The following is a 23,578-nucleotide window of genomic DNA, read 5'->3' on the forward strand; positions in this document are numbered from 1 at the left end:
ATCCTACACATTTAATATTTTAAGGGGTTAGAGTAACACTGCAAGACACACAACGTGGGTAAACATTGATTCCCCCCCCACCACCGTTTTAAACTGAAGTCTGCCTTAAAATGCAATGTACCTTGACATTCATTTGTAGTGGGGCAAATGTGGTATAATACTTTCTTCTACTTCTCTCTTCATGCAAATTTACTCAGTAATTTTATAGAGACTAATTTATACTTGGAACAAGGCTGACATTTTGTTAAAGACTAGTTTTCTTTTCCCCAGCATTTCCATCAAATACTTTTTGTTATATCTCCTTTCCCCATCCCTTAGTAAGGGACCTTGACAGAACTGTACAACATATCCTTCATTCTGTCTCCTAGGATGAATCAGTTATTTTAATATGCATAATGCTCTATAATGGACACATACTGAGGCTTGGTTGGCCTCAACCAGGGCCAGGGCCTTTTCGGTCCTGGCCCCAACCTGGTGGAACTCTGTCTGAGGACACCGGGGCCCATCAGGATCTTCTATCATTTCGGCGGGCCTGTAAGACGGATGTTCCACCAGGCATATGGTTGAGGCCAGCATGAGATCCTCACTGAGCCTCCCACTAAGTGTAGGGTTATACAGTGTCCACCGGCCGGCTGCCCAACATATGGGTACAGCACGGGGCTATGTAGTGCCCATTCGTTTGCTGACCCACGTATGGGTTGCAGTACATTATCTGTCCGCTTCCCTCTCCCTGTATATTGATGGGCAGGAATCTGGAATTGACCCCATCTTGGGACAGTTATTATCTGTTGATTTTATGAACTGTTTTATGAATTGTTTTTGTATTATATTTTTATAACTGCTGTGCCTCGCCCTGAGCCCACTTGCGGGAAAGGCAGGTTAGAAATGTAATAAATAATTATTTATATTCGTTGACAGGTATATGAAATGTCAAGGAATTTTTTTTTAGTGGTGACTAGGGAGCAGCAGGTAAGCTTTTCTCCAGCTTTTATTCTGTAGATTTTCAGCTCATGTTAAAAACCCTCATAGTAAACACCTGAAACCAGTGGGGGTGGGGGTTCCCCCTAAGCAAACCTGTACCCACTACTTTCAAATGACTTAACAAGAACAAAGGTAGTGGAAAGTTTGACAATCTCTTATTTTTAATTACCTCCCCATGTCATAGCAATTAAATAACTTAAAAGCACATCAGAGTACCTGTTCATTTAGGTTCAGATTGTTGTGTTGGTATGCCTCCTCTAACCATGAATATTGTTCACCCCAAAATTGCTAGCCCTATACCATATACTGTTTTCAAGGGAGGGCTCTTGTATTTTGGAAGCCTGCCATAACTGCAACACCCTTAAGTTAAAAAAACTATACTGTCATACTTAGTTTTCAAACTATATATTATTTTTAGCTTGGTCTTATGCATCAGCATAACTATTAGCAATCTCTGTGTGCTTCGGAGTGCTGCTGTCCACCACTTTCTTAATTAATTTTCTTTGCATTGCCTTCTAATGGGCTTTTAAACTCACTTGCATGGCCTAAATTAGCTCACTTAAACATGATACTAGTGAGGTTAAAAGCACTCTCAGTGTCTTGTTTAACTAGGCTGACCACCAATGTAACTACGTGTTCTTAGGCATACAATCATACTTGTAAGACTCGTTGGCCCACATTTATTTTGACTCATCTAAATCTCACCTTAGTAATGCAACCGCCAAAGAAAGAAGAAAATGCAGCGTTATCTGATGAAATAGTCGGAGACAGTGAGCATTGCTCAATAAAATAAAGCCGTTGGATCATTGGGGTGGGGGGGGGGGGAAATCAACTTTGGTTATTATGATAGGCCACAAATTCATTTTGGATTATAGAAGTTTTATGGAGGGAAATCGCCTGTGAGCATCTGGCTCCTGGTCACTCTCCATAGTGATTAGTAATAGGCAGGAAGCACATTAAAGTGGCATTTGCACTAGTCTTGCTTGGCTATGCTGGAGATCAATATGACAGATAGGCATGCTGAATGTGAACAGCCTTGGTGGGCTTTTTCTCACAAAACTGAACATCTGGATACTGCCGGAGAAGCAGTTTTAAAAATGCAAATATATAGTAGTAAATTTAAGCAAAATCAGGACGTAAGCTTCAGTGCAATATTTTAATTCCTAAATGCCATTCTATAAACCCTCAATAGTAATTCATTTATTGTCCCAGAGTCAGGAGTCAAGAGTTGTATAAAAACACGGTTTGTTTGTTTTTTTAATAAAAAACATGGTCACTAGCCAACATGTATTGTCATTGACATTACCTTCTTTTTTTAAAAAAAACTGAGCAGGTCCAGTGTTTCTCAAATTCTTGTAGTCACACAAGTTTTTGTACCTTGGAATTACAGTCTGGAAAAGTATAGTTTATAGAAATAGCAAGGGCCTTATTCTATGCCCCTAAAGACAGAACAGAGGCCCTGTTCAGAAGTCTTATGTCTCTACAACAGAGAAAGAAGGCTGTGTGGCAACATTCAGTCCAAGTTTTTCCTTATGTACAGACAGAAGGGAAGTGGTTGATCCAATATAAGAAAATCAAAGCCTGCATGTCTAAAAGACAGTGTTCGGACTGATGTCTTAACATCATCAGCTTTTTCACAAAGGACAATTTATTCCGCAGATTCTTGGAGCAAGTGTGATGCCTAGTGCAGTTAACAATTGCCCCAAGTTGATTTGTACTTCAAACTTCCTGTTAGGCAAACAAATTCATTCAGGTTAAGTTCAAATCATCAGCTTCTGTGTAGTGATACCTCCCCGCTCACTCACAATCTGCTATTCCACAGCAGAAGCAGAGCCTTAATCTGACATCAAGAATCTGTATTTTTCATGTAAGAACACTAAATCAGAACAAGGATTAACAGAGAAGAGCAATATCAAAGAGGGCTAGACAGATAAAAAGAGGAAATACCAGATGCTGAAGGGTTTCAAGCAAACCATAAGTACAGAAGACATCTGTATTAATCCTCCCAAAGTCAGCAGTTTGTTGTCCATTCACAAACACCACCATCACTTATTATAGCACCTGACTGCAAATTGAGAGACATTCCTTTGTAAAACAGAGGAGTTATGATTAGTATAACACTCTGGAAAATGCTGTTTTCAAGTAGCGCAGTCAGTAGAGAGGCAAGATGGATGACAGTTGGCATGTCCCAGTATCACAAGGAAATGTGGTGCAAGTCTAGACTCCCTGATGGGCCAGGCTGCACCCAATCTTGCAGAGGTTCTGATAGAATTCATCATTACACCACATGAGGGTCTGAACACTTGTTATTTGGCACAAGTTGGAAAGATACTGTCATTTGCATAGACTGGGAAAGAGCAGGAGGTGTGGTCCTCCCGTACTTGACCCTAGGCACTTGGATATGGCAAGCCGTGATCTGCTAGCTCTTAATTTGGACACCAACATACCACGGCCAGATGCAACACGAGGGGAGGGGGGGCAGAAACGCAGGGAAGTTCCAAAGTAAACATTAGTGGCAAGTACACACAGCTTATAACCCACTGTGCTGAAGGCAGCCTGGCAACCATTTTATGGCACCCAACCAGAGGCTCAATGAGAACATCCTGTTTTTTTCCAGACTGACTGAGGAAAGAGCAGCAGCACATCAGAGGCTTAGGAAGCCAAAATTCATCCTTTCTGCTTCACTGTACTCAGCCACATTTTTCCTTTTTGCTCGCCTCCGGTCACTTTTCTTGCCAGGCCTAGTGCAGACAGAAGGTAAATATGACTTTGAATCCTGAAGCAGAGGTAGGCCTTGGTTCTTCGCTGGGCCTGGAAGCCATGCCGAGGTAGTTTTGAGAGCTGCACCAAAGACGCAATTCATAGCAAGAGGAGGGCTGGCGCTATTTACAGAAGAATACCCAGAGCTGGCTTCCAGGGTGGATTCTCGCAGTGTATGGCACACAAGCCACCTCTTCACCCCACCTGGCAGGTCACTTTTCCTCAGGTCATCTGCAGACTCATTCACAAGGCCCTCTTCATCGCTGGATTCTTGACAGCAATGGTCTTTAGGATCCATGTAAACTACAGTTACATCCAAGACACCACTGGGAGCTGTAACTACATGGGGCAAGGGGGAGAATTCACAATTAGGGTAGCTGCATGAATATTTTCCTAACTCAAATGGATTACCCAAGACGAGTTTCTAAAACCAGGGTATTTCCAGCTGGTTTATTTCCCCATCTTAGAAAGGGGAACATTCAAATACAACCCCAAGACGCATTGATTATTGATTTTGTGGCAGAAACTCAACACCTCCCTTCCTGTCCAGACCCTTGACGGGAACACCAACACACACAAAAACAAAGGTAACTGACAAAAGCTCACCCTCCCCTTCCTTCTCGCCTTCACTTTCTTGATCTCCTTCATAACCTGAGCAGGAATCCAAGCTCCAATCCAGGAAGTTGTCCAGAAGACTCTCTTCCTGGTTGGACAGCTCGGCAGTCGGGGTCGTTACGAAGCTGCCCCTGTCTTCCTGGATGCTGTCTTCTCTTCTCCTGCACCAAGAACACAGCCATTAATACAGAGTCCCTAAACAGAATTTAAAATAAATCGGGAGTGGATTTCTAACCTACACTCTCATTCTGAAGAGTTTCCCCAAAGCATCTTTACAATACAAAATGTAGTCAGGAAATATGAGCAAAATCTGTATCCCAAAGGAGAAATGTCTTAACGTGAGTATTTTTAGATATGGTTATTTCAGTGATGTCACTTATGATTTATGTCCTTCATGTTAGATTGTAATAGCCTTTGGCTATACGAAATAAATCCTATTTGTACCATTTTGTACAACGCAAATGTTATATACCCTGTCAATAAGGGTAGCACTGCAGCCAAAAGTAGTACTGAAAAACAAAACTTTAACCCCCTCCATAGGAAAAACCAAAGAATCAGCTGAAGACCTAAGGAAAACCATCAAGGAGAATGCATGAATAAATGGCAAGAGGACGGATTAGTCTCTCTTTCATGTGACAGAGAAACACCCAACTGAACAAGCAAGCAGCTATTTTCTTAGGTTATTTGTTTCCAGCTACACCTTAACACAAGTCGAGAAGATGCCAACTGTTTTCCTTGTGCTTCTCTCATCTGTACTAGGCAACTCGGTAACAAGGCAAGCATACAGAAGAATAACTGAAAACACTCATGGCAGGAGAGTGAGTGGCAGCCCTGATGAAAAGAATTCATTTACCTTTTAATTCTCTTCCCAGATGGAGAAGCAAGGAAGGTTTCCACTGTGCTCATGTGCCAAGAATTGGGCTCTGGATCCTCCTGCTTCACTCCTAGCAGTGAGCAAAGCTGACTGTAACTCATTACCTACAATGAGATAGACCCAGTGAAAATCCCACAGCTACTGCCATCCACCTTAGCCAGGGGTCCCAAAGTGGAGCTGATGCACAGGGCCATAGATTCACCAAATCATCATTCATCAACCTCCTCATCATTTGACCAGTCAAATATTCCAGGATGCTTTGTACACATATGGTAGCGTGCCCCCCTTTCATTACAACATCATAAGGGCAGGAATGAGGGCTGCCTGCTCCTTCGCCCTGCAGGTTCGTGTTTATATATCCAGCCAATGGGTAACTAATCTCTTAATAAAATATTCTTTCTAAAAAAAATTAAGAGTACTTAACCAGTTAACAGGTAAGCCTTGATTAGTCAAAATTCTCAACCCAAGATGTTCTGCTAATTCTGTCCCTCTCCTCCCAAATCTGCAAGCCTTAGTCAAGTAAAGCAACTAAATAAAGTTTTGCAGCACTTCAAACAGGAGAAGGCTAACTTTGATCAGTGAGCTTATGATATACAGGGTTGGATCCTACTTAGCTTTAACACTGAGTGGAAGCTGATGCTAACCCCACCCTCTCTAACTCCCACAGATCCTTTTTCACCCATGAAGTATAATGCCAGATATCCGGGGGGGGGGGGGGGACAGGTGGGGAGACATGAGTGAACCCATAGGCAGATGGACAGCTGTAGCCAGGAAGAGAAATAGGTGAGATGACCTCTCTTTTGCCAGTGGAAATCAGTAGGATCCAACCCTGTACTTGTTTTGGTTCTGGTATGGTACTGTGAAAAGCAACATTATGATGACCTTGCCTCCTAACAACAAATGCTAGCATCTTATCAAGTTAAAGAGCAATTCAGTAAAAGTACCTCTCTAGAGATTCCACCATTCATTAAGACATTGTCCATTGATTAACAATTAAAATAAGCAGGTTGATCATCATCGGCTCCGCCAGAATCATTTTTTTTTTACTCATTTCAACATGGCTGCACTCTCAAAATACGTGCTGCTGGCCTGCTCTGGACAAGGTACCCCACCACACAAACTTGCTTTATTGACATTCCAAGAAGTGACTCCCTATTCACACTGCTCATTCCCTATAGCAGAGTGAGCCAAAGAGCTCAACGTACCTCTTCCTTGCTGATCTCTTCATAGCGCTCATCTTCAAAACGTTGCTTCACAGCAGTCAATGACACCTGCCTATAATCCTTTGGAACATCATCATGGAAGCTTTGGGCGAAGAGGAGAACTTTCAGAAGTTTGCCGGGTAATTTTTGCACACATTGAGAATTACTCGGGGTCAATATTAATTCATATATAGTTGCCCTAAAAATTCCTAGTCCTAGCTTCAAATTGCAGCTTTACTACTAATGACAACTGCAGATTAATCACAAATGGAGGAAGCAGGGGAAAGAATCTCAAGAACTTCCGAGAATCTTGATCCGCTTTCCAACACTCAAAACCCAGCACAGCCTATCAACTAGAAGGGACATGGACAACTTTCTTCCGACTGGAAGTCACTGTTTCAGCCTGCTATTGGCTTGACTATTGGGGACCTGTGCTATTGAGGACCTATGTTTCAGTGGGGGCCAAAGATACTGGCTCAAATCACTGGCTCATGTCATCTTTATAAATCCATCAGCCTCCTAAGCAACAACAGCTTTTTGGAAGGATCTGCTGCTAGCACACATACATAGACTGCAAAAGGGTGTCACACTCCCCGCCTCTCTCTACTTATTTCAACACATGAATAGTAGGGCAGCCAGATAAGTGCATTCAATGGCACTCTCTTTTTAAAACAGGGAAAGCTCCTCCTCTTCCTCTTGTCAAGAGACTTGGGTCATGTGTCTGCCTGTCACATGCTTTTGGTTTAGTAGGTCCCATGATGCTGCCTGGAGGTGTGCATTAAAAGTGGGCCCTATTTCCTTTAAACACAACAACTACAACTCAATTGAATATTAAACATATATATAAATTCCAGTAGGAACCAAAAAGACTACCATATCTGGGTATAATCCTACCATCTGACCTCAACCAGTTACTAACGTTAAATCACATAGATAAAATGGCTAAAATAAGAGCAGAATTAAGTGACTGGAATAAAAAACAATTATCATGGTATGATAGATACCATCTAATTAAATCATTTGCACTTCCCAAGTTAATTTTTCTCTTTCAAACAATTCCAATATTAATCCCACCAAAACTTTTAAAACAATGGCAAACCTTCAATAAATGTTTGTGGCAAGATAAACATCCAAGAATTGCATTTACAACACTAAGATTAAAAAACACACAAGGAGACTTTAATTTCCCAGATATTGATCTCTATCAAAAAACAGCATGATTAAAAAAAATGTAATTTCTATAATACAGAAAGAAGATAATACGGATTGGATCAACCTTTTACAAAACACACAACAAAATGAATCCATTCAGGATCTTCTATGGAATAAACAACACGTCCGCCCCACAAACACTAAACAAAACATCTTTTTTACAGCTATCCTAAAAGTATGGGATGCTTATAGAAATAAAATCACCCCCAAATATTCCAGGTTCTCTTCTTTTTCAGGATTGGTTTCCACCGGGTCTCTCACCCGCATTCACTAAAAAATGGAACCAAAACAACACAACGAGGCTAACTGATATAGCCTCCCGAGAAGGCTTACTAGATAAACCAGAATTGGAGCAAAAAATTAATAGTAATATATCATGGTTTATTTATTTTCAATTAAAGAATCTAGCCTCTTCTATAAACTTAAAGGACATTATGAAACAACCAAAGACTGCATTTGAACAAATTATAGATAGGAAAAGTCTTTCAAATAAAGGAGTAATCTCCAAAATTTATAATATTTTGCTACAAAACCTTAAACTTAAAACCTTAACATATCAGTCAAAATGGCACCAAGACTGTGACAAAATATTATCAAAAGAACAATGGGAAATATTATGGTCCTCTAAAATATTTAATTCATCAACAATTAATATTAAACTACAGTCCTATAAGATATTAACAAGATGGTATCTTACACCCAAAAAATTAGCAGCTATTTACTCTCACAGTTCATCTTTATGTTGGAAAGGATGTGGGGATACAGGATCATATATACATTGCTGGTGGAAATGTCATTACATAGAAGAATTCTGGAATACAATCTTGTACCAAATCTTTTTGTTAACTGGCTACAAAATACCAAAGAAACCTGAGCTGATATTTCTGAATCAATGGGATGATATAGAGATCCCACCAATTCGACGAGACCTCATCAATATCTTCTTAACGGCAGCAAAAAATTTAATTGCTTTAAAATGGAAATCACATACTGTACCAACAATTACCAGTTGGTATTCTAAAATATGGGACCATTTTTTATTTGAAAAAATCAATGATGGAATCTATCAAGCTGAAAATTTCCCCAAAACAACAAATTTTATGGAAAAATGGTTCCCCTTTTTTGAATACATGTCTAAAGAAAATCTATATCCTCCCAATAAAATATGCCAAACAAGCCTGAATCTATAATCCAAAATATATCAGATCATTCAACTTGAATTTGTCTTTCCATGTTTTACCTTTCTCTGTTATGTAGTTTTTAACAATTTACCCATGTTGTATTTCATATTGTAAACAGTTTTGTTAATAATTGAAATAAAAATATTAAAAAAAAAGTGGGCCCTATAACACTTCATGCAAGTCACTGCTTACAAACCACCATGGCCAACCTCTGTCCGGAGGTGCTATAGGAGGTAGAAGCATATTCTCCATGTACCAGGGAAGTAGTCCCAGTAGGCTACTCTTAACAGCTGGACAGATAGATCTTTAATTGCCGTATCGCCCAACCCCAGTTCCATTCCACCCAACGGACATAAGATTTTACCATTTCTTGTGGAGACTCAGCATACAGAGTTTCAGCTCTTCAAGGGAAAATCCCGTGCTTTCAGATAACTGGCTTGTCCAAGGATGAGCTGAAGGGGAAAAAAAAGAAACATACACACAAAAATCACAATACTGTGTAAATTTATTTCCCTTTAATCTGCTCTGTTCTTGCAGGTAGCTGCTCCAACACAGTCCATGTGGGTTGTAAGACCAATGCACACAGTCAAGTACAATCCTGAAGTAGAAAGACAGCTGTCCGAGACAGGTATGTGTGTGGGGTGGGGGTGGGTCCAGAGGCTGAATGCTTCAAAAGCAAAAAAGAGTCACCTTGCTGGTGGAGTACTTTGGCTAGCAACAACGCTGCAGCAGATAAGCAGGCAGGTGAGTACTGGCAGAGGCCCGTGTTGAGTAGCGAGAGTTCACAGATAAAGCTGTACAGGTGCACAGTTCTCCTCTCCAATGGGATTATGTTCAGTAGCACTTCTTTGTAGTCCACAATAGTAGGAATCTTGAAAATGAGAGAGCACAAGAGTGTTTAACTAACAAAATTGGATCAAATTAATCTCAGAAAAGCAGGAAAAATTAATGCATTGGTTTCAGTTGTCTACAACTCTGTATTCCACATAATCCTCAGCTTCAATGTCAATTACATTGTGATGCTTCATGCCCCCCCCTTTTATTATTTTTTTGTAAACTGCTGAGTATACTTTGATGGAGTTGAAGTAATCAGGCCTTGAGTTTCAGTGAGAAGGGCAGACTATAAGCAACATCAATAAATTAAACAAATTTGAGGACACCCCCCCCCCACCGGCGTTGCACTCAAAAATAGAACTGAAGTAAATTGACAAACATTCTTCACCCTCCAGGTAAGTGACCGGAGGATATGGATCATATCAACATTGCTGAAGCTAAGCAGATCTAAACCTAAATACTTGTTCCATGCAGGAATCAAAGCAGAGTAGATGCAGACATTAAGATCCACATAATCCTCCCTGTATTACAAGTAGAGATGGGCACGAACCAGAAAAAAACCAAACCATGCAGTTAGTGGTTTGTCACATTTCACGAACCATGAACTTTCACAAACCTGCCCCAGTTTACGAATCGGTTCATTTTGGTTCGTAAAAATGTCCCTTCCAGGCCAGTAAATTACCACTTGCAGGTCAGAAGAAGGTCTGCAGGAAGTCCATCCCCTGTTACCTAGGAAACTGATTGATCGCCACCAGGCTGTCTGCAGTGATGAACTGAAAAACGAATCAAACGAACCAGCCTAAAGTTTGTGGCGGTTCGTCAGAAATGGGATCTGATGAACCACTGGTTCACGAACCACGAACTGGCTTGGTTCGTCATGAATTTTGGTTCATATTACGGTTTGTGCCCACCTCTAATTACAAGTAGCAGCAACTGAATGTAGATCCCATATTTTATTTCATTGTGGCATTTCCCAGCCATGTGAGGTAAGATCCATTTCAACAACTGTGGTGTAAGAAAATGTGAAAATTGCCTTTGTTGGATTAGGCCAAGGTCCAGCACCCTGTCGACAACAGCCAACTAGATAGGAGAGAATCTCTCAACAGTTTTACAAAAACCTTACCCGTATCTTGCCTTCCAGGGCAGAGATGATCTCTCCCATCATCCGGACTAGATCTTCATACTTGTATGTGTTGTCTGTCAACCAAACTGCTTCCCGTATTGTCAAAATCTCTTTGCTGATAAAGCTGTAAGAAAGAGGTAGGATAGCAGCAAAGCTCAAACCCAAGACAAGCACCTTGTGCCAGATAAGGAGTGTTATAGTTTTATTTCCTATAGAACACAAGCGTATGTTTTCCATCTAGGGGAGTGGGAATCTGTATTTGGATCCACAAGTAAGTAATTGTAATGCAAAAAGTAGCTGCAGCCCTCCCAAACATGGATCAGAGGGGTACAATGTGGGAAGTAGAATTAGCTCTCCCTCTGTTTCCCCAGACCAAAAATTTATTTTTATGTACTTTATTTATAGTCTGCCTTTCTTACTGAGAATCAAGGTGGATTACATAGAATAAGTCAATACAATCAACAGCTGGGATATTCAACAAACAATACAATAAGGGTAAGGAAAGCAGAAATTTAAAAAGAAGCAGAAATCCAATAGAGGTGAAAAAAAACAATGCTGAAACACAATATATCCCCTCATGTGGACTGTAGCACAGTGGATAGGACATGTTTATTATCTGTTTGCTGCACATTTTATCTTATTGTCGCTACATTTTTTCATGATTATATCGGTACTTCTGTATTATGTCTAACGTGCTATGCTTTATTCAGATTTCTGTAATCCTAATTCTACTGTTTAAAGGAGCTGGGGAGGGGGCAGTTAACCCCCTCCCATCCCTTATCACCACCAGAACGATGCAGTGGTTAACGTGCTGTATTAGGGTCTGGGAGACTCAGGTTAAAATCCCCACTCTGCCATGGAAGCTCACTGGGCTAATGTGGGCCAGTCATACACTCCCAACCTCACCTACCTCACAGGGTTGCTGTGAGGATAAAATAGAGAGTGGAAGAATGTTGTAAGCCCTTTGGATCCCCCTTGGTGGCAAAAAGTGGGATATAAATGAAGTAAGTAACTCAATAACATACATATACAACATTTTTACAGGATCCAAGCACAGATCCCAATCATCAGATGTAGTTTGGGCCTAGGGCTAAAAATGGATAACATCTTAAAATAAAGACATTCAGCTCAAACCCATTAATTCCCAAACAGTCAGGCGTAAAAAGCTATGCTGCTTCAAGGTAAAGAAGGCACCTTCAAGCAGATGTCATTTGAAATTACATCCAGCTTTTTCTATGTAAAAATGCACTGCCTGTTGTGATGTAAAGTAGAAGTTACACCTCCTGGGTGCTAGCAAGAACCAAAATTCTAATGTATGTCCACTATAGACTCGTGGCATCTGATTGGTGGACTGGAACAGAAGCCACAATTCCATTTAGGCACTGATCATACTCCCTTCTTCCTGACAGCCACTGTTTGTGAAAGCTACAGGGCTCCATATGCCAAGCTGCAAACAAAGGCACCAGAAGACATCATTAGTAACTACTGGTACAATAACAAACATACATGCACACACATGATTTGGTCTCACGAGGAAAGCTCTCCTGAGGAAATACACAAACAAGCCCCAAGTCTAGCTTCTTACCGTGTACAAATAACCATGCATGCAATTCCCAAAAGCTGAAGACGAGCCCGGGGTACGGGCCTGATTTTCAAGTACCGGTCCACGCAACCTACTGTCATGTGGAGACAAAGGCTGGAGAAATCCTTCATAGTGGCCACTTCCACCAGCCAATCGATCAGAATATACCTAGCGAGAAAGGGAGAAAAACACCGATGAAGGCAGCTTATGTTACATGTGAATCAACAGACGTGCCTCGGTGAGAACTTTTGCCTCTGGTCTACTGCAGTTTAAAAAGAGACTTGGGATGCTTTCAGATTAGGTCAGTACAGCTGTTTCAGCAAAACAGTGCGGGGTGGGGGGAGGTGTCCAAAGTGAGCCATGGCTCAGCAGGAGGACTTTGCATGCAGAAGGTCCCAGGTTCAATCCTTGGCAACCCCAGTTAAAAGGATGAGATGTGAAAAATCCTTAGCCCGAGACCCTGAACAGCCATTGCCAGTCAGAGTAGGCAAGACTGCCCTTCCTAGACCCAGGGGCTGACTCAATAAAAGACAGCTTCACACATGCAGAACGCGTGACACCACTTTCAATCTCAGCATACTTTGTGTTTCAGAAAATGAAGGGGAAACAGTATGCTAGGCTATTCTGGGAAGGCTCCTTCAAGACATTTAATTCATTTCATTTATTAAACTTCCAGACTGCGCTCACCACAAGCAGGTTCAGGGGCAGGTTACACAGTTTCAATAGGCTTTAAAACCACAACAAAACAGCAGCAACATCAATTTTCGTAAAACATCGTTCCAGCAGTGTTTAGTGCAGCCCACCACCGCTAACAGTCCATGGGGGGTGGGGGGCATTTTTCTGCCCCCACCACAGTTTGTGTGAAGGGCCAAAAGCCTGTACCAACACGCCGCCCACCGCCCCCGCCCCTGCCAGTAGAGGACCGGTGGGGAGGCTCCAGGTGGGTACAGGACCGGCCTCGACCATATGCCGCACAGGAGGATAGCAACAGAGAAGCATCTTGCCAGAGATGCTCAGCCACACATCACGGCCAGCAGCCCCCCCTCATGTCAGCCAAAGGTGGGGGTGTCCAGGTTTCTACCTCATGGTCTCATTCATTCCCTTCTGAACAGTGAAGATGCTCTGCTTGCTGAGAGGGAGGGAGGCCTGGAAGAGCTGTGACACCAGCTCATTGGAGGCTTTTGCTTCCAGCCCGGGCTGATTTCCATTTCCACAAGCTTTGGCCAGCGCTATCTGGACAGCAAAGGAAGCAAACAAACAATGAAAATGGATGTTCTATTGATTGCTGCAGGCGGCTAGAAAACAAAAGGGTGCTAAAGACTGCAAAGGTCTTCTGTAACCAACCCCAGGAACAGTATAAATATAAATAACTGATATGTGTAGCTATTGCACAAGGCCATCCTCAATATTTTGGGGAAGGGATCTTCAGCTAGATTTGGATACAGTACACTCATTAAAAGATCACAGTTTATTCAGGCCAACGGATCCAGTTGGCCCCCAAAGAGGTGGAGACTCCACTATGCACACAGCAAGTGAAGATTCTCTTTCACATTCAGGAACTATGCACAAAGACAAAAACTGCAGTGTATTGCTTTAATTCTGATGTGAGCAAGGAGAACCTTGCTTGTATAGAGCTCTATGTACACATTAGAGAAAAAAGAAAGCTGGTTAAGTTAGAGCAACTCGGATTCACAATCTTACCTGGGCCTCCCAGGACCCCTTGGCTGCATAGTCCCTGAGTTTCCTAAGGCTCTGGAGGTATCTGCCAGGGTCTGACATCTACAAAGAAAAGATACAATCATATCATAAGGTATTTCCAGGTCCATCTTAGGGCAACAGTGCATAATTTTATACTAACAAGATAGAACATTCTCTCTTCTCCTTCATAAGCTAGCAAGCCTCCAGTTTGTATTTGAGGTTGAAAAACGAGGCGGGAAAAACTGGAGGCGGGACTCCAAAGAGGCACTTCCAATTTGCAGCACTGACACAGCATTAACTGAAAGATGCTCATCATGACACATTCATTTCTGCTCTGCCCAGGTGATAAAGGTGCTACCTCCTTCCTCCCCTTCTTAGGCCCTCAGCCATTTAAAGACAGCATCTCTCCCAGCGAGTCTCGTTTGATCTCTAGCCTCTTCTACCCACTAATGCAATCCACGGACACTCACAGCAGCTCTTCTGTTATTTTCCCACAGGAGGTAGGCACTGTGCAAACAGCCTTGCTTTGAGGATGTCTCAAACATTTCCAGGGCTTCTTTCTTTTTTTCTTCATCCTTTTTTAAAAAAAGACAGAGGTTATTGAACACCAACGGTTTATGAACCATAGCAGACAAAGCCACCAAGCTCAAAAATGCTCATTTAACCAGCTGCTTCTGGAATGCCTGCCGCTGAGAAGTCTACACTGAACCTGTATGCATGGAATGTTCTCTGGCTGCACAAGCTAACCCCAGAAGGAAGCGGTGCCCTTGGACCTCCCAGATCTTTGTGTTAAGTGCCAGCCTGCAATGAACCGTGCCCCGCTATCCTTTCATCTTTAGTTGTATTTAGTCACTAGGGCCACAAGCAGCCATCTCAACACACCCCGGTCTGGTCATGATAGAACGGCACATGTGTGGAATGTGGTAGAAACATTGGCAGTTCTAGAAGCGTTCAGAGTCCAATATGCCTTGTAAGTTGGCAGTTGCTTCCTCTGAAAACAGACTTTTAGTCACAACAAGCATTTCTCCTTGGGTGTTTGGGATTCTCAAAGCCACAGATTTGTGTTGTCCCACTGCATGCCTTCACACAACTTTTTTTAAAAATTAGATTTTGGCCATTGTGCACCTCCAGGGTTTCATACCTTCCTAGTGTAGCCTAAATACTTGATCTCATTGATCTAAGCATCAGAAATGGGGGTTAAACAGACTATTCCAGCAGCAAGCATATCACTAGCACAGGCTTTGATAGATAAATCACATGGACTCCCCACTATATTTAAGTCACATTGGATACATCAGATCTTGTGGCAAAGTACTTCAATTAGTCTCTATTTCAATGCATTTTTAGAAGCAGGATGAAAAACGGCATGGCTGTTATGAAAGGCATACCTCAAAGAGATATAGCACCTTAGCCAGGCAATACAGAATCGACCCCATCTGAGCCTATAAAATAAAGAGAAGCATTTTATTATAAAGCAGCCCAAGATTAAATCTGGTAAAATTGAGGGGCCATAGCTCAGTGGCAGAGTGCAGGCTCGCATGCAGAAGGCCCTATGTTCTATCCTCAGCATCTCCACTTAATAATAACAACATTTGATTTATATACCCCACTTAATGCCCACTCAGAGTGGTTTACAAAGTGTGTTATGATTATCCTTACAACAATCACCCTGTGAGGAGGGCAGGGTTGAGAGAGCTCTAAGAGAGCTGTGACTGACCCAAGGTCACCCAGCTGGCTTCAAGAGGAGGAGTGGGAATCAAACCCGTTTCTCCAGATGAGAGTCCTGTTGCTTAACCACTATGCCAAACGAGGATCAGGTAACAAGCAATGCTGAGACCCTAGAGAGCCACTATGAGTCAGGGGAGAGAAAGACCAATGGCCTTTCTTAGCATAAAGCAACTTCATATGTTCCAAAAAATATTACGTTTCTGTCTAACAAGCAGTTTAATTGCACATTCTGAGTTATGAAACAAGATGGTGTGATTGGATAGAAAAAGAGATGAAACTCATGTTAGGGGCAGAGACCTCTATTGTGCCCCCCTGAGGCTCATGGTTTGAAAAGGGAAGGAGGAGTTGGCCAAGGAGCAAACAAGAACTGCAAGAGCAGGGCCCGAGAGAAGTAGCAACAGCTCAGAAAGAGATTGTGCACAGGTACACACAGGGCCCCAGGGCAGACAAGGCGTGTGATGTGGCTACCCTGCTGAAGCCAAGGATGTCTGGGTCTGCTCATGAGACACCCCCCCCCCCCCCCCGGATATCCTATGGAAGCCATCTTGAGTTCAGTGGTACAAGAAAAACAGAATGCAGCGCAAGAAATAGTACTCATATCCACCTCTAGGCTATTTGAACCTCTGGGTTTTTAATGGCGAGTTAGTTTTGATGACTTTATATTTCAATGGTCTTATTTTTCTTATGTTGTGGGTCACCTTGAGCAGTAGATCTCTGAAGTAATGACATATATACTTTCTACCAAGCCTCTTTCAGCCTTCAGAAAGGGAACGGGGCATTTTCTGCACACTTTAATATAGATCACACACTGCTGCAGCCTTAACGGCTAGAATCTTGGTTTTTTAAAAAATAATTTGAGCAGAGATTCTCATGATGCTTGGCGAAGGATACAGTTTGCAGCTTTTCTGCACTCATATGGAATCACAAGACTGCCCTGGATGTGCAAGGTCTTAACTTTGGCCACAGTTCCTAATGAAAGCTCCCTAATGAATCAGCTCCTTAAAAGTGCCATCATCAAAAACGTGCGATTTTGGTAAAAAAATCCCCAGATCCACCGGCTTACTTGTTGTGTCTGGCATTCTGCTTTGAGGCTCTCGTAGACCACAGCTTTACAACAGCTCCCACTCGGAGACCAAGGAGGGCGAATGAAGAGCCAGACAAACGGGGCTGCACAGGCATTCAAACGCTCTGTCAGGCTGAAGAAACATGAGGCTTTCAACCCGTTCACTTCGGCACGACCCTCATCAGAGATCGACACTGAAGCAGCAACATAAGAAACAGCGACATGAACTGCATTCATATGCTAACAAGACTATTTGAGCATTCCGACACTGCAGTGCAGTTAACACCAAATAGATTGTGCCAAATGGTAGGCCAGCAGTCAGCTTCTTTGTTCCTGGAGACAGTTGCATGCAAGACACAGAAAATATGTACCTTGCCTCTCTCCACACACAGCATTAAACCCCTGAATACATGGATGGGAAAGGAGAAGAAATAGACCACGTTGATGGTCCACTGCACTGGCATAAACAGAAGCAGAATGGGGAAATGCAAGGCAGGAGGGGCACAATGAGAAAGGTATACTGACAGCTACACTTCAGTGTCAACATACCATGTGCCTTACTGCCCCAAATACATTACACAGGAAAAATCCCCAGTTTCAGAGTTCAGTCTGAGCAGGACTTTTTTTCAGCTGAAACATGGTGGAATGGAGTTCCAGAACCTCTTGAAAATGGTCACATGGTTGGTGGCCCCGCCCCCTGATCTCCAGACAGGGGAGTTTAGATTGCATTCTCCTCTGTCTGGAGATCAGGGGATGGAGCCACCAGCCATGTGACCATTTTCGCCAAGGGCAATTTAAACGTTAAAAAACTCCCCCCTTGTTCCAGCTGACCCAAAGTGACGTCATTGTGCAGTCCTGGGAGCATGCATGTACTTTGCGCACACACACACTCACAAAGTTAGTTGTCTTGCTGGCTCTAACCAGGCAGAAAGGTGGAATATACATGTAATAAACCCCTCCCTCAGACAGTTCCAAGTTCACACCCATACTTACAGCCTTCGTTGTAGAGGTAGGCTATTCCCAGTTTCACAGCAGCTTCAAAGTTACCCTTCTCTGCAGCCCTGTGCAAGAATACAGAAGGCAGTGTACTTTAAAATCCAGAAATCTGCAAATCTTCCAAGATTTTAACAACGAGATCACATGCAATTCAGTGGTACTTTGGAACCAATACAAGGAATGCATTCTAGAAAAAGCCACAAAGGCCCAATGGAATAAGATGAAATTGAGGATGGTGCTGCAAGTTTGCACATTGGCCAGATAAGGAAGAGGGAAGATGAGAATTTTAGTTGGGTTATAGAATTCACAAAGCACATTTCCAAGGAGATGAGCATCTGGGTTCTAAATATCAAAAGAAGGAGAGTGACCTTTCTACACAACAACCAAAAAACTGGCAACTCAGCCAGCTTGTTGAGGGATAACACAAATCATAAAAGGAGTGTATCATATTATAACAGTAATTTCTTAAGGGTAGAGCCACATTAACATCAAACAGAAGGCTACTGGCACCTTAAAGACTAACAAAATTTATCCCAACAAAAAGCTTCTGTATGTCAGGGCTCATTTCATCAGATGTATGGCATGCACATCTATAGGCAGGTAACACTTTTAGTATAAACGTATCTGCCTAATGGACAAACACTCCAAAGCATCCGATAAATTGAGCTCTGACTCATGACAGTTTGTCAGAATCAGTTCTGTGAGTCTTTAAGGTATCTCTGGACTTCTGTTGAAGCTTCTCATAACGTACTCAAGTAGAACAGATGCAATGTTTTCATTTCCAACAATTCTCATCCAGTTAAACAAAACTTTTGCTTCAACAGCAAATGAAGTGGGCAGAGCTCTTTTATGGCACACGCCACCCACCATGTTTTCCCACCACAGTATGACCAAGTATGGAATCTTACTGCCTTTGAACCTCTTAGCCTTGGAATTTCTGGGGGCTTTTACAAGTTACCTTTCAAACATTTTTAAATTGCTTGGTGAAGGCCACACTTCTTGAAAACTTGCACACGCCCAAACACTAGCATGGTTATCTACAAGGTACTTAAGATGAGAGTGGACCTAAGAGGGAGAGACAGAGAGATAAGAGTGTTATTATTATCCCCAGTAGACTTTGCAGCAAATCCCTCAAGGTCAGCTAATACTAAGAGTTGGATATATGGCCTCCCACCAAGTGTACACCCATCTGAAGCACAGCAGGAGGCGGAGCGTCAGCTCCCTGGTTAACGATTTCATTTTCAGCAAGGGCTTCTTTGCTCCAGAGCCACCCACGGAAGCTAAACTTCTCCAATCCAAAAGCAGTACCAAATTAGGCCTGTGACAGGACAGGACAATTTATAATGACTCTTATTGTTACCTTCTTCGTCCTCCAAGGACCTGAAGGCAGCAAGAACCCACTCTTTATCCTTACAACATCCTTGTGAGGTCAGCTGGACTAAGAATGTGAGTGATTCAAGGACACCCCAGTTTCCCAGCTGAGTGGAGATTTCAACCCAGGTCTCCTCAGTTCTTGTCTGACATTCTAACCACCACACCACACCCAATTTAGCGCACTGGCTGGAGTACTTTTAAGAAAAAACTTACAGCACGCAGGGAAAGGATGTCTTCAGCAGGTAGCCCCTTAAAGACATGAAAGAGAACATCTTCAGGAAGACTCAGTAGCGTCAGAATTCTTGGTCTCTTTCTCATCCTTCGCTTCGAAGGGACAGAGAAGCACCCAGAACATCGACAATGGGTCACTAAAACAGGAGCACAGAGATTTCAGCAAGCAAGAGAAGTGAAATCTGCTGTACCAAAATGCAAACCATTAACCACAGACTAAGCAGTGAAGCAGTCCGTGTTGCTAGCCCTGATGATGGCCCACAACGTATGGTAGACCATCTGCTCCATCACCTATAAAACCAATCCTTTTTTAACAGGATGTGTTGGGATGAATACTGCTCCACACCATGCAGCAAAACTCAGCAAGGCCAGCCAGCCTCACCAGAGCCATTCACAGCTGTTTCCTGCCACACAGGACCCTTTCCATTCATACCCCACTCAAGCAGGGGTATCACCTGATGCAATTAATGCGTACAAAGGGGAGCTCCTGTGCCACGCTTCATGACGCTGAGTTACAGGTTGTCATGCCATGAAAACACACACACAAAACTCAGCACCAAGAATGGCTGGATTCTGCCTCTTGTTTCAGGAGCAAGGATGAGTCTCAGACAGTTTGTGCACTGCTAGACATGTTTAACTCAGAGGCAAGTCCCAGTAAGGGGATGCACTCTGAAGTATACACATGCACAGGGCTTTTTTTCTGGGAAAAGAGGTGGTGGAACTCAGTGGGTTGCCAGCACAGGGGGCAACTCCTGGCGGGAGGTGGTGCCCCTGGCACCACATGCACACACGCAAAGTGTACGCATGTTCCCAGGACCGAGCAGTCACGTCACTTTGGATCAGCTGGAACAAGGGGAGAGTTTTTAAAAATTTAAATCACCCTTGGCGAAAATGGTCACATGGCCGGTGGCCCCGCCCCCTGATCTCCAGACAGAGAGGAGTTTAGATTGCCCTCCGTGCCACTCACCAACCATGTGACCATTTTCAAGAGGTTCCGGAACTCCGTTCCACCGCGATCCAGCTGAAAAAAAAGCCCTGCGCTGCATGGGATTGCTACCTTAGACTACAGGCAGCAAACTGCCCACAGTAATCTTAAAAACAAAAAACCTCCAGATGATCAGACGAAGCTTTGTCCCCCATCCTTTCAAGGCCACAATAAATAGACATCGCGTATGCAGGCAACATCCTGAAAAGGTACATCCTGAAAAGATACTAACTCAGATTGTTTAACCTTAGAAATGAATACATGAGAAACAGAGAAAAACCTGAGAGCTGCACAGGTACATCGTATTTTATCATTTATTTATAGTCCACCTTTCACACTTAGACAAGGCAGATTACGCAGTGTGATTAGTACGGTCAATATCAACAATGCCGTAGGGAAATAAACATACACATGTGTGCTTACGATAGGAAGCATCAATTGATCACGGCTTCCTAGTTCATGCTCACAAACACACAACCACCACATACAACAGTCCACAATGCACGTTGCCTGCTTTTTCCCCAACACAGAAGTTCCTGGATTGAAAAGGATCACAAAGCACTTAGAATTCAAAATTATGCACTTTTAAGCCTCATTCATGTCAGCGCAAGAGGTCTTACTGGTTATGAGAGAACATTTACAGAGTAAAAGGTCATTATCTGCAATACATGAAGTAACTTTTTAAATACAATGCAATCCTATGCAGCTGCGCCAATCTAAAATAACTGAAATCAATGGGCTTAAACTGGAGTAATTGCATAGGATTGCACTGCCAAGTCACTTTCACATATCATTAAAGCCAGCGACTGCTTAAACGAGGGGAGTTGTATTTTAAAAGCTCTTAAACAGACTTTTAAATCCTTTAATGGTATTTTTTCTTTGTATAATTTGTATGCTGGCCTTCCCATCCTAATAAGCAACAATGATGATGAAGCCAGTGACTTACCCACATCGATTGCTTAATCAGGCTGTTACGATTCAAAGTCTGCTTTGAATTTAAGGAAGTGGGAAATATTGCTAAAGTAAAGGAGTTGAATATGAAATTATATTCATAATATAATTTCAAAAGCAAGTGCTTGGTTTTAAAAAAGCAACTTAAGTTGAGCTAGTTGTCTTAAAGCAACCAATAGAATGCAAAATACAAATTGTGTGAAAGGGAACAACCCTGATGAAAAAGAACTCAGGGCCCCATCCTAAAAAAAAGCCTCTCTGGGAATAAGGCCATTGAACAGACCCGAGGGGGATTTTGAATTAGGATTTAGGATTTGCTGCCTGAGGCTGTCTCAGCTGCTCTTTTCAGATCCTAAATTGCATTTTCCCATGGAAATAAAAACCTGCTTATTTATAGCTGAAGCTATAAAAAAAGTACCAAGGCATCGGACACGTACCAAGAAGTCCTTAGGCACCGTCCCCGATGCCCCAGCAAAAAGCCCGGGGCGAGTCTCCTCCTCCTGGGAGGCCACTCCTATCCCACTATAGGCTCTGCTTACTTTTTAAATCCACCCGCCCAAATTACAGGAGCGCCCTCTTTGAGATTTAAATACAAACTTCGGCATTTTCTGCGCACACGCACACCCTTTTCCTTTTCCTACCAGCAACCAAGTGAACGCAAAAGGAGGCCCCGGCAGCCCAACCGATGCGAAGCAGGTTCCGTTTAAAAGCCAGTTCCTAATTCGGATTCCCCTTTTGCAACTAACAGAGCAGTTCGAAGATCAAGGTAGTGGTGAGGCTCCTTTAAGGACGATTGGGACAAAAAGACCAGAGCTGCATTTTTAAGCCGGCTGAGGCCTCCCTGCGCCCAGGCGCAAGTTATTTCCTCTTTCTGCGACCCAGTTCCCAAGTTCCCCCAATCGCGTGTCTCGGACTTCCGACAACTCCGCACAACGGGGGGAAGAATGAAAAGGCAAGCTACCGAGGACTGCAGCCGGATTCCATACAGAGAAGCTTCCTCGCGAGTCGCGACCCCCCCTGTTCAAGAGGGGCTTGCTCGTGAGTAAGCACGCCCAGGATTCCAGCACGCAGAAGCAGCGCCTAATGAATTAAACGGGAGTTTCTCCCGATCGGATTTGTTCCTCCTGCACAATTTCCCCCCAGGGTGATGACCTCCCCCCTTGAGCCAGAGCAGGTCTTACTTCCGAGGAAGCGCTCCAGGCCATCGCTTAGGGCTTTTCCTTTGCCTACTCCAAGCCCCCACGGTGTGAAATATGTTGCAACAGAGACATGCTTACTCAGAAGTCAGCCCCACTTTGTTCCAATGGGAGGCTCGCACTAGGCTTCGACTGCAGAGCAACACCTGAAACCAGACCCTAGAAGGTTGTGGCCACAACTGAGCTCTCCGTTAAGCCTTTAAAGGACCGCGACGCTTTTTTTTAGGCACTTCTTCGCCCAGGCAGTTAATGAAAAGAGTTTTTCATTACAGATTTTAAGCCTAAATCAAACGGCTTGCCACAGCATCCTAAACATGCTTGGTTGGAAGTAAATCTCACTATATTAATTGACTTTAAGGTCAAGCGTGCATAAGGCGGTAGCCTTACACCGGAGTAACTCTGCCTAGGACTGGCGGCTAGACGCCCACGCACGTCCCAACAAACACCTTCTGGGGCTTCCTAAGCTCTGAGCCAGCTGTGCTCACCGCAGGGTAAGAGCCAGGCTCAAATGGCAGGCTTTGCATAGAGGGAATGAAATGGGACCAGTTTCCTCTGCGGCTAGTTTTAGGCTATTCGTTGGGAGCTTTACAAAAACCAACATCCCCGTCCTCAGACCCTTGAAAAAGGGATCCAGGCTTGATGCCACGGGGACGGTCACTCACCGCCCGCTTTCATCCCTGCTAGTCCACCAGCGAATTCGAAGCACAGGAACGGCCGCGGCGCTGAGCAACTCGTTCGTAGTAGGCGCCTCTCCAGCCGGTGGGCGGAGCCTACAATAAACCCCGCCCCGTACTCGCACGCCGAGTTCCATTGACGGAAAGAACCTCGGCCTTCAAGCTCCGCCTTAAACCACGCCCCTTACCAAAATAGGGGGCTCGCCTCCGGCCGCGCGAACAATTGCGCGGCCGCCTCACGAAACACCGCCCACTCACAGCCGGATCCCGCCTAGCAACTCCGCGCCTACATTTTCAAACCCAGCCAGACTCGTGATT

At 43.4% G+C, this 23,578-nt stretch overlaps 1 protein-coding gene across 1 annotated transcript; it reads right to left on the bottom strand.

Moving 5' to 3' along the window:
• Positions 1-2,147: 2,147 nt before the first annotated feature.
• Positions 2,148-23,269, bottom strand: CCNF (cyclin F). The gene is made up of 17 exons (XM_054993343.1): positions 23,249-23,269; positions 19,437-19,591; positions 18,808-18,914; positions 17,847-17,914; positions 16,854-17,047; positions 15,451-15,504; positions 14,533-14,637; positions 14,066-14,143; positions 13,446-13,597; positions 12,368-12,532; positions 10,783-10,906; positions 9,516-9,696; positions 9,190-9,277; positions 6,436-6,535; positions 5,210-5,334; positions 4,348-4,517; positions 2,148-4,080 (listed from the first exon to the last, which is right to left on the bottom strand). The coding sequence occupies exons 1-17, from the start codon at positions 23,259-23,261 to the stop codon at positions 3,626-3,628; spliced, it is 2,334 nt and encodes a 777-aa protein (XP_054849318.1). The 5' UTR covers positions 23,262-23,269; the 3' UTR covers positions 2,148-3,625.
• Between the last annotated feature and the right edge of the window lie 309 nt (positions 23,270-23,578).

Source organism: Eublepharis macularius, chromosome 12 (genome assembly GCF_028583425.1).
Source record: "Eublepharis macularius isolate TG4126 chromosome 12, MPM_Emac_v1.0, whole genome shotgun sequence".
NCBI lineage: Eukaryota > Metazoa > Chordata > Lepidosauria > Squamata > Eublepharidae > Eublepharis > Eublepharis macularius.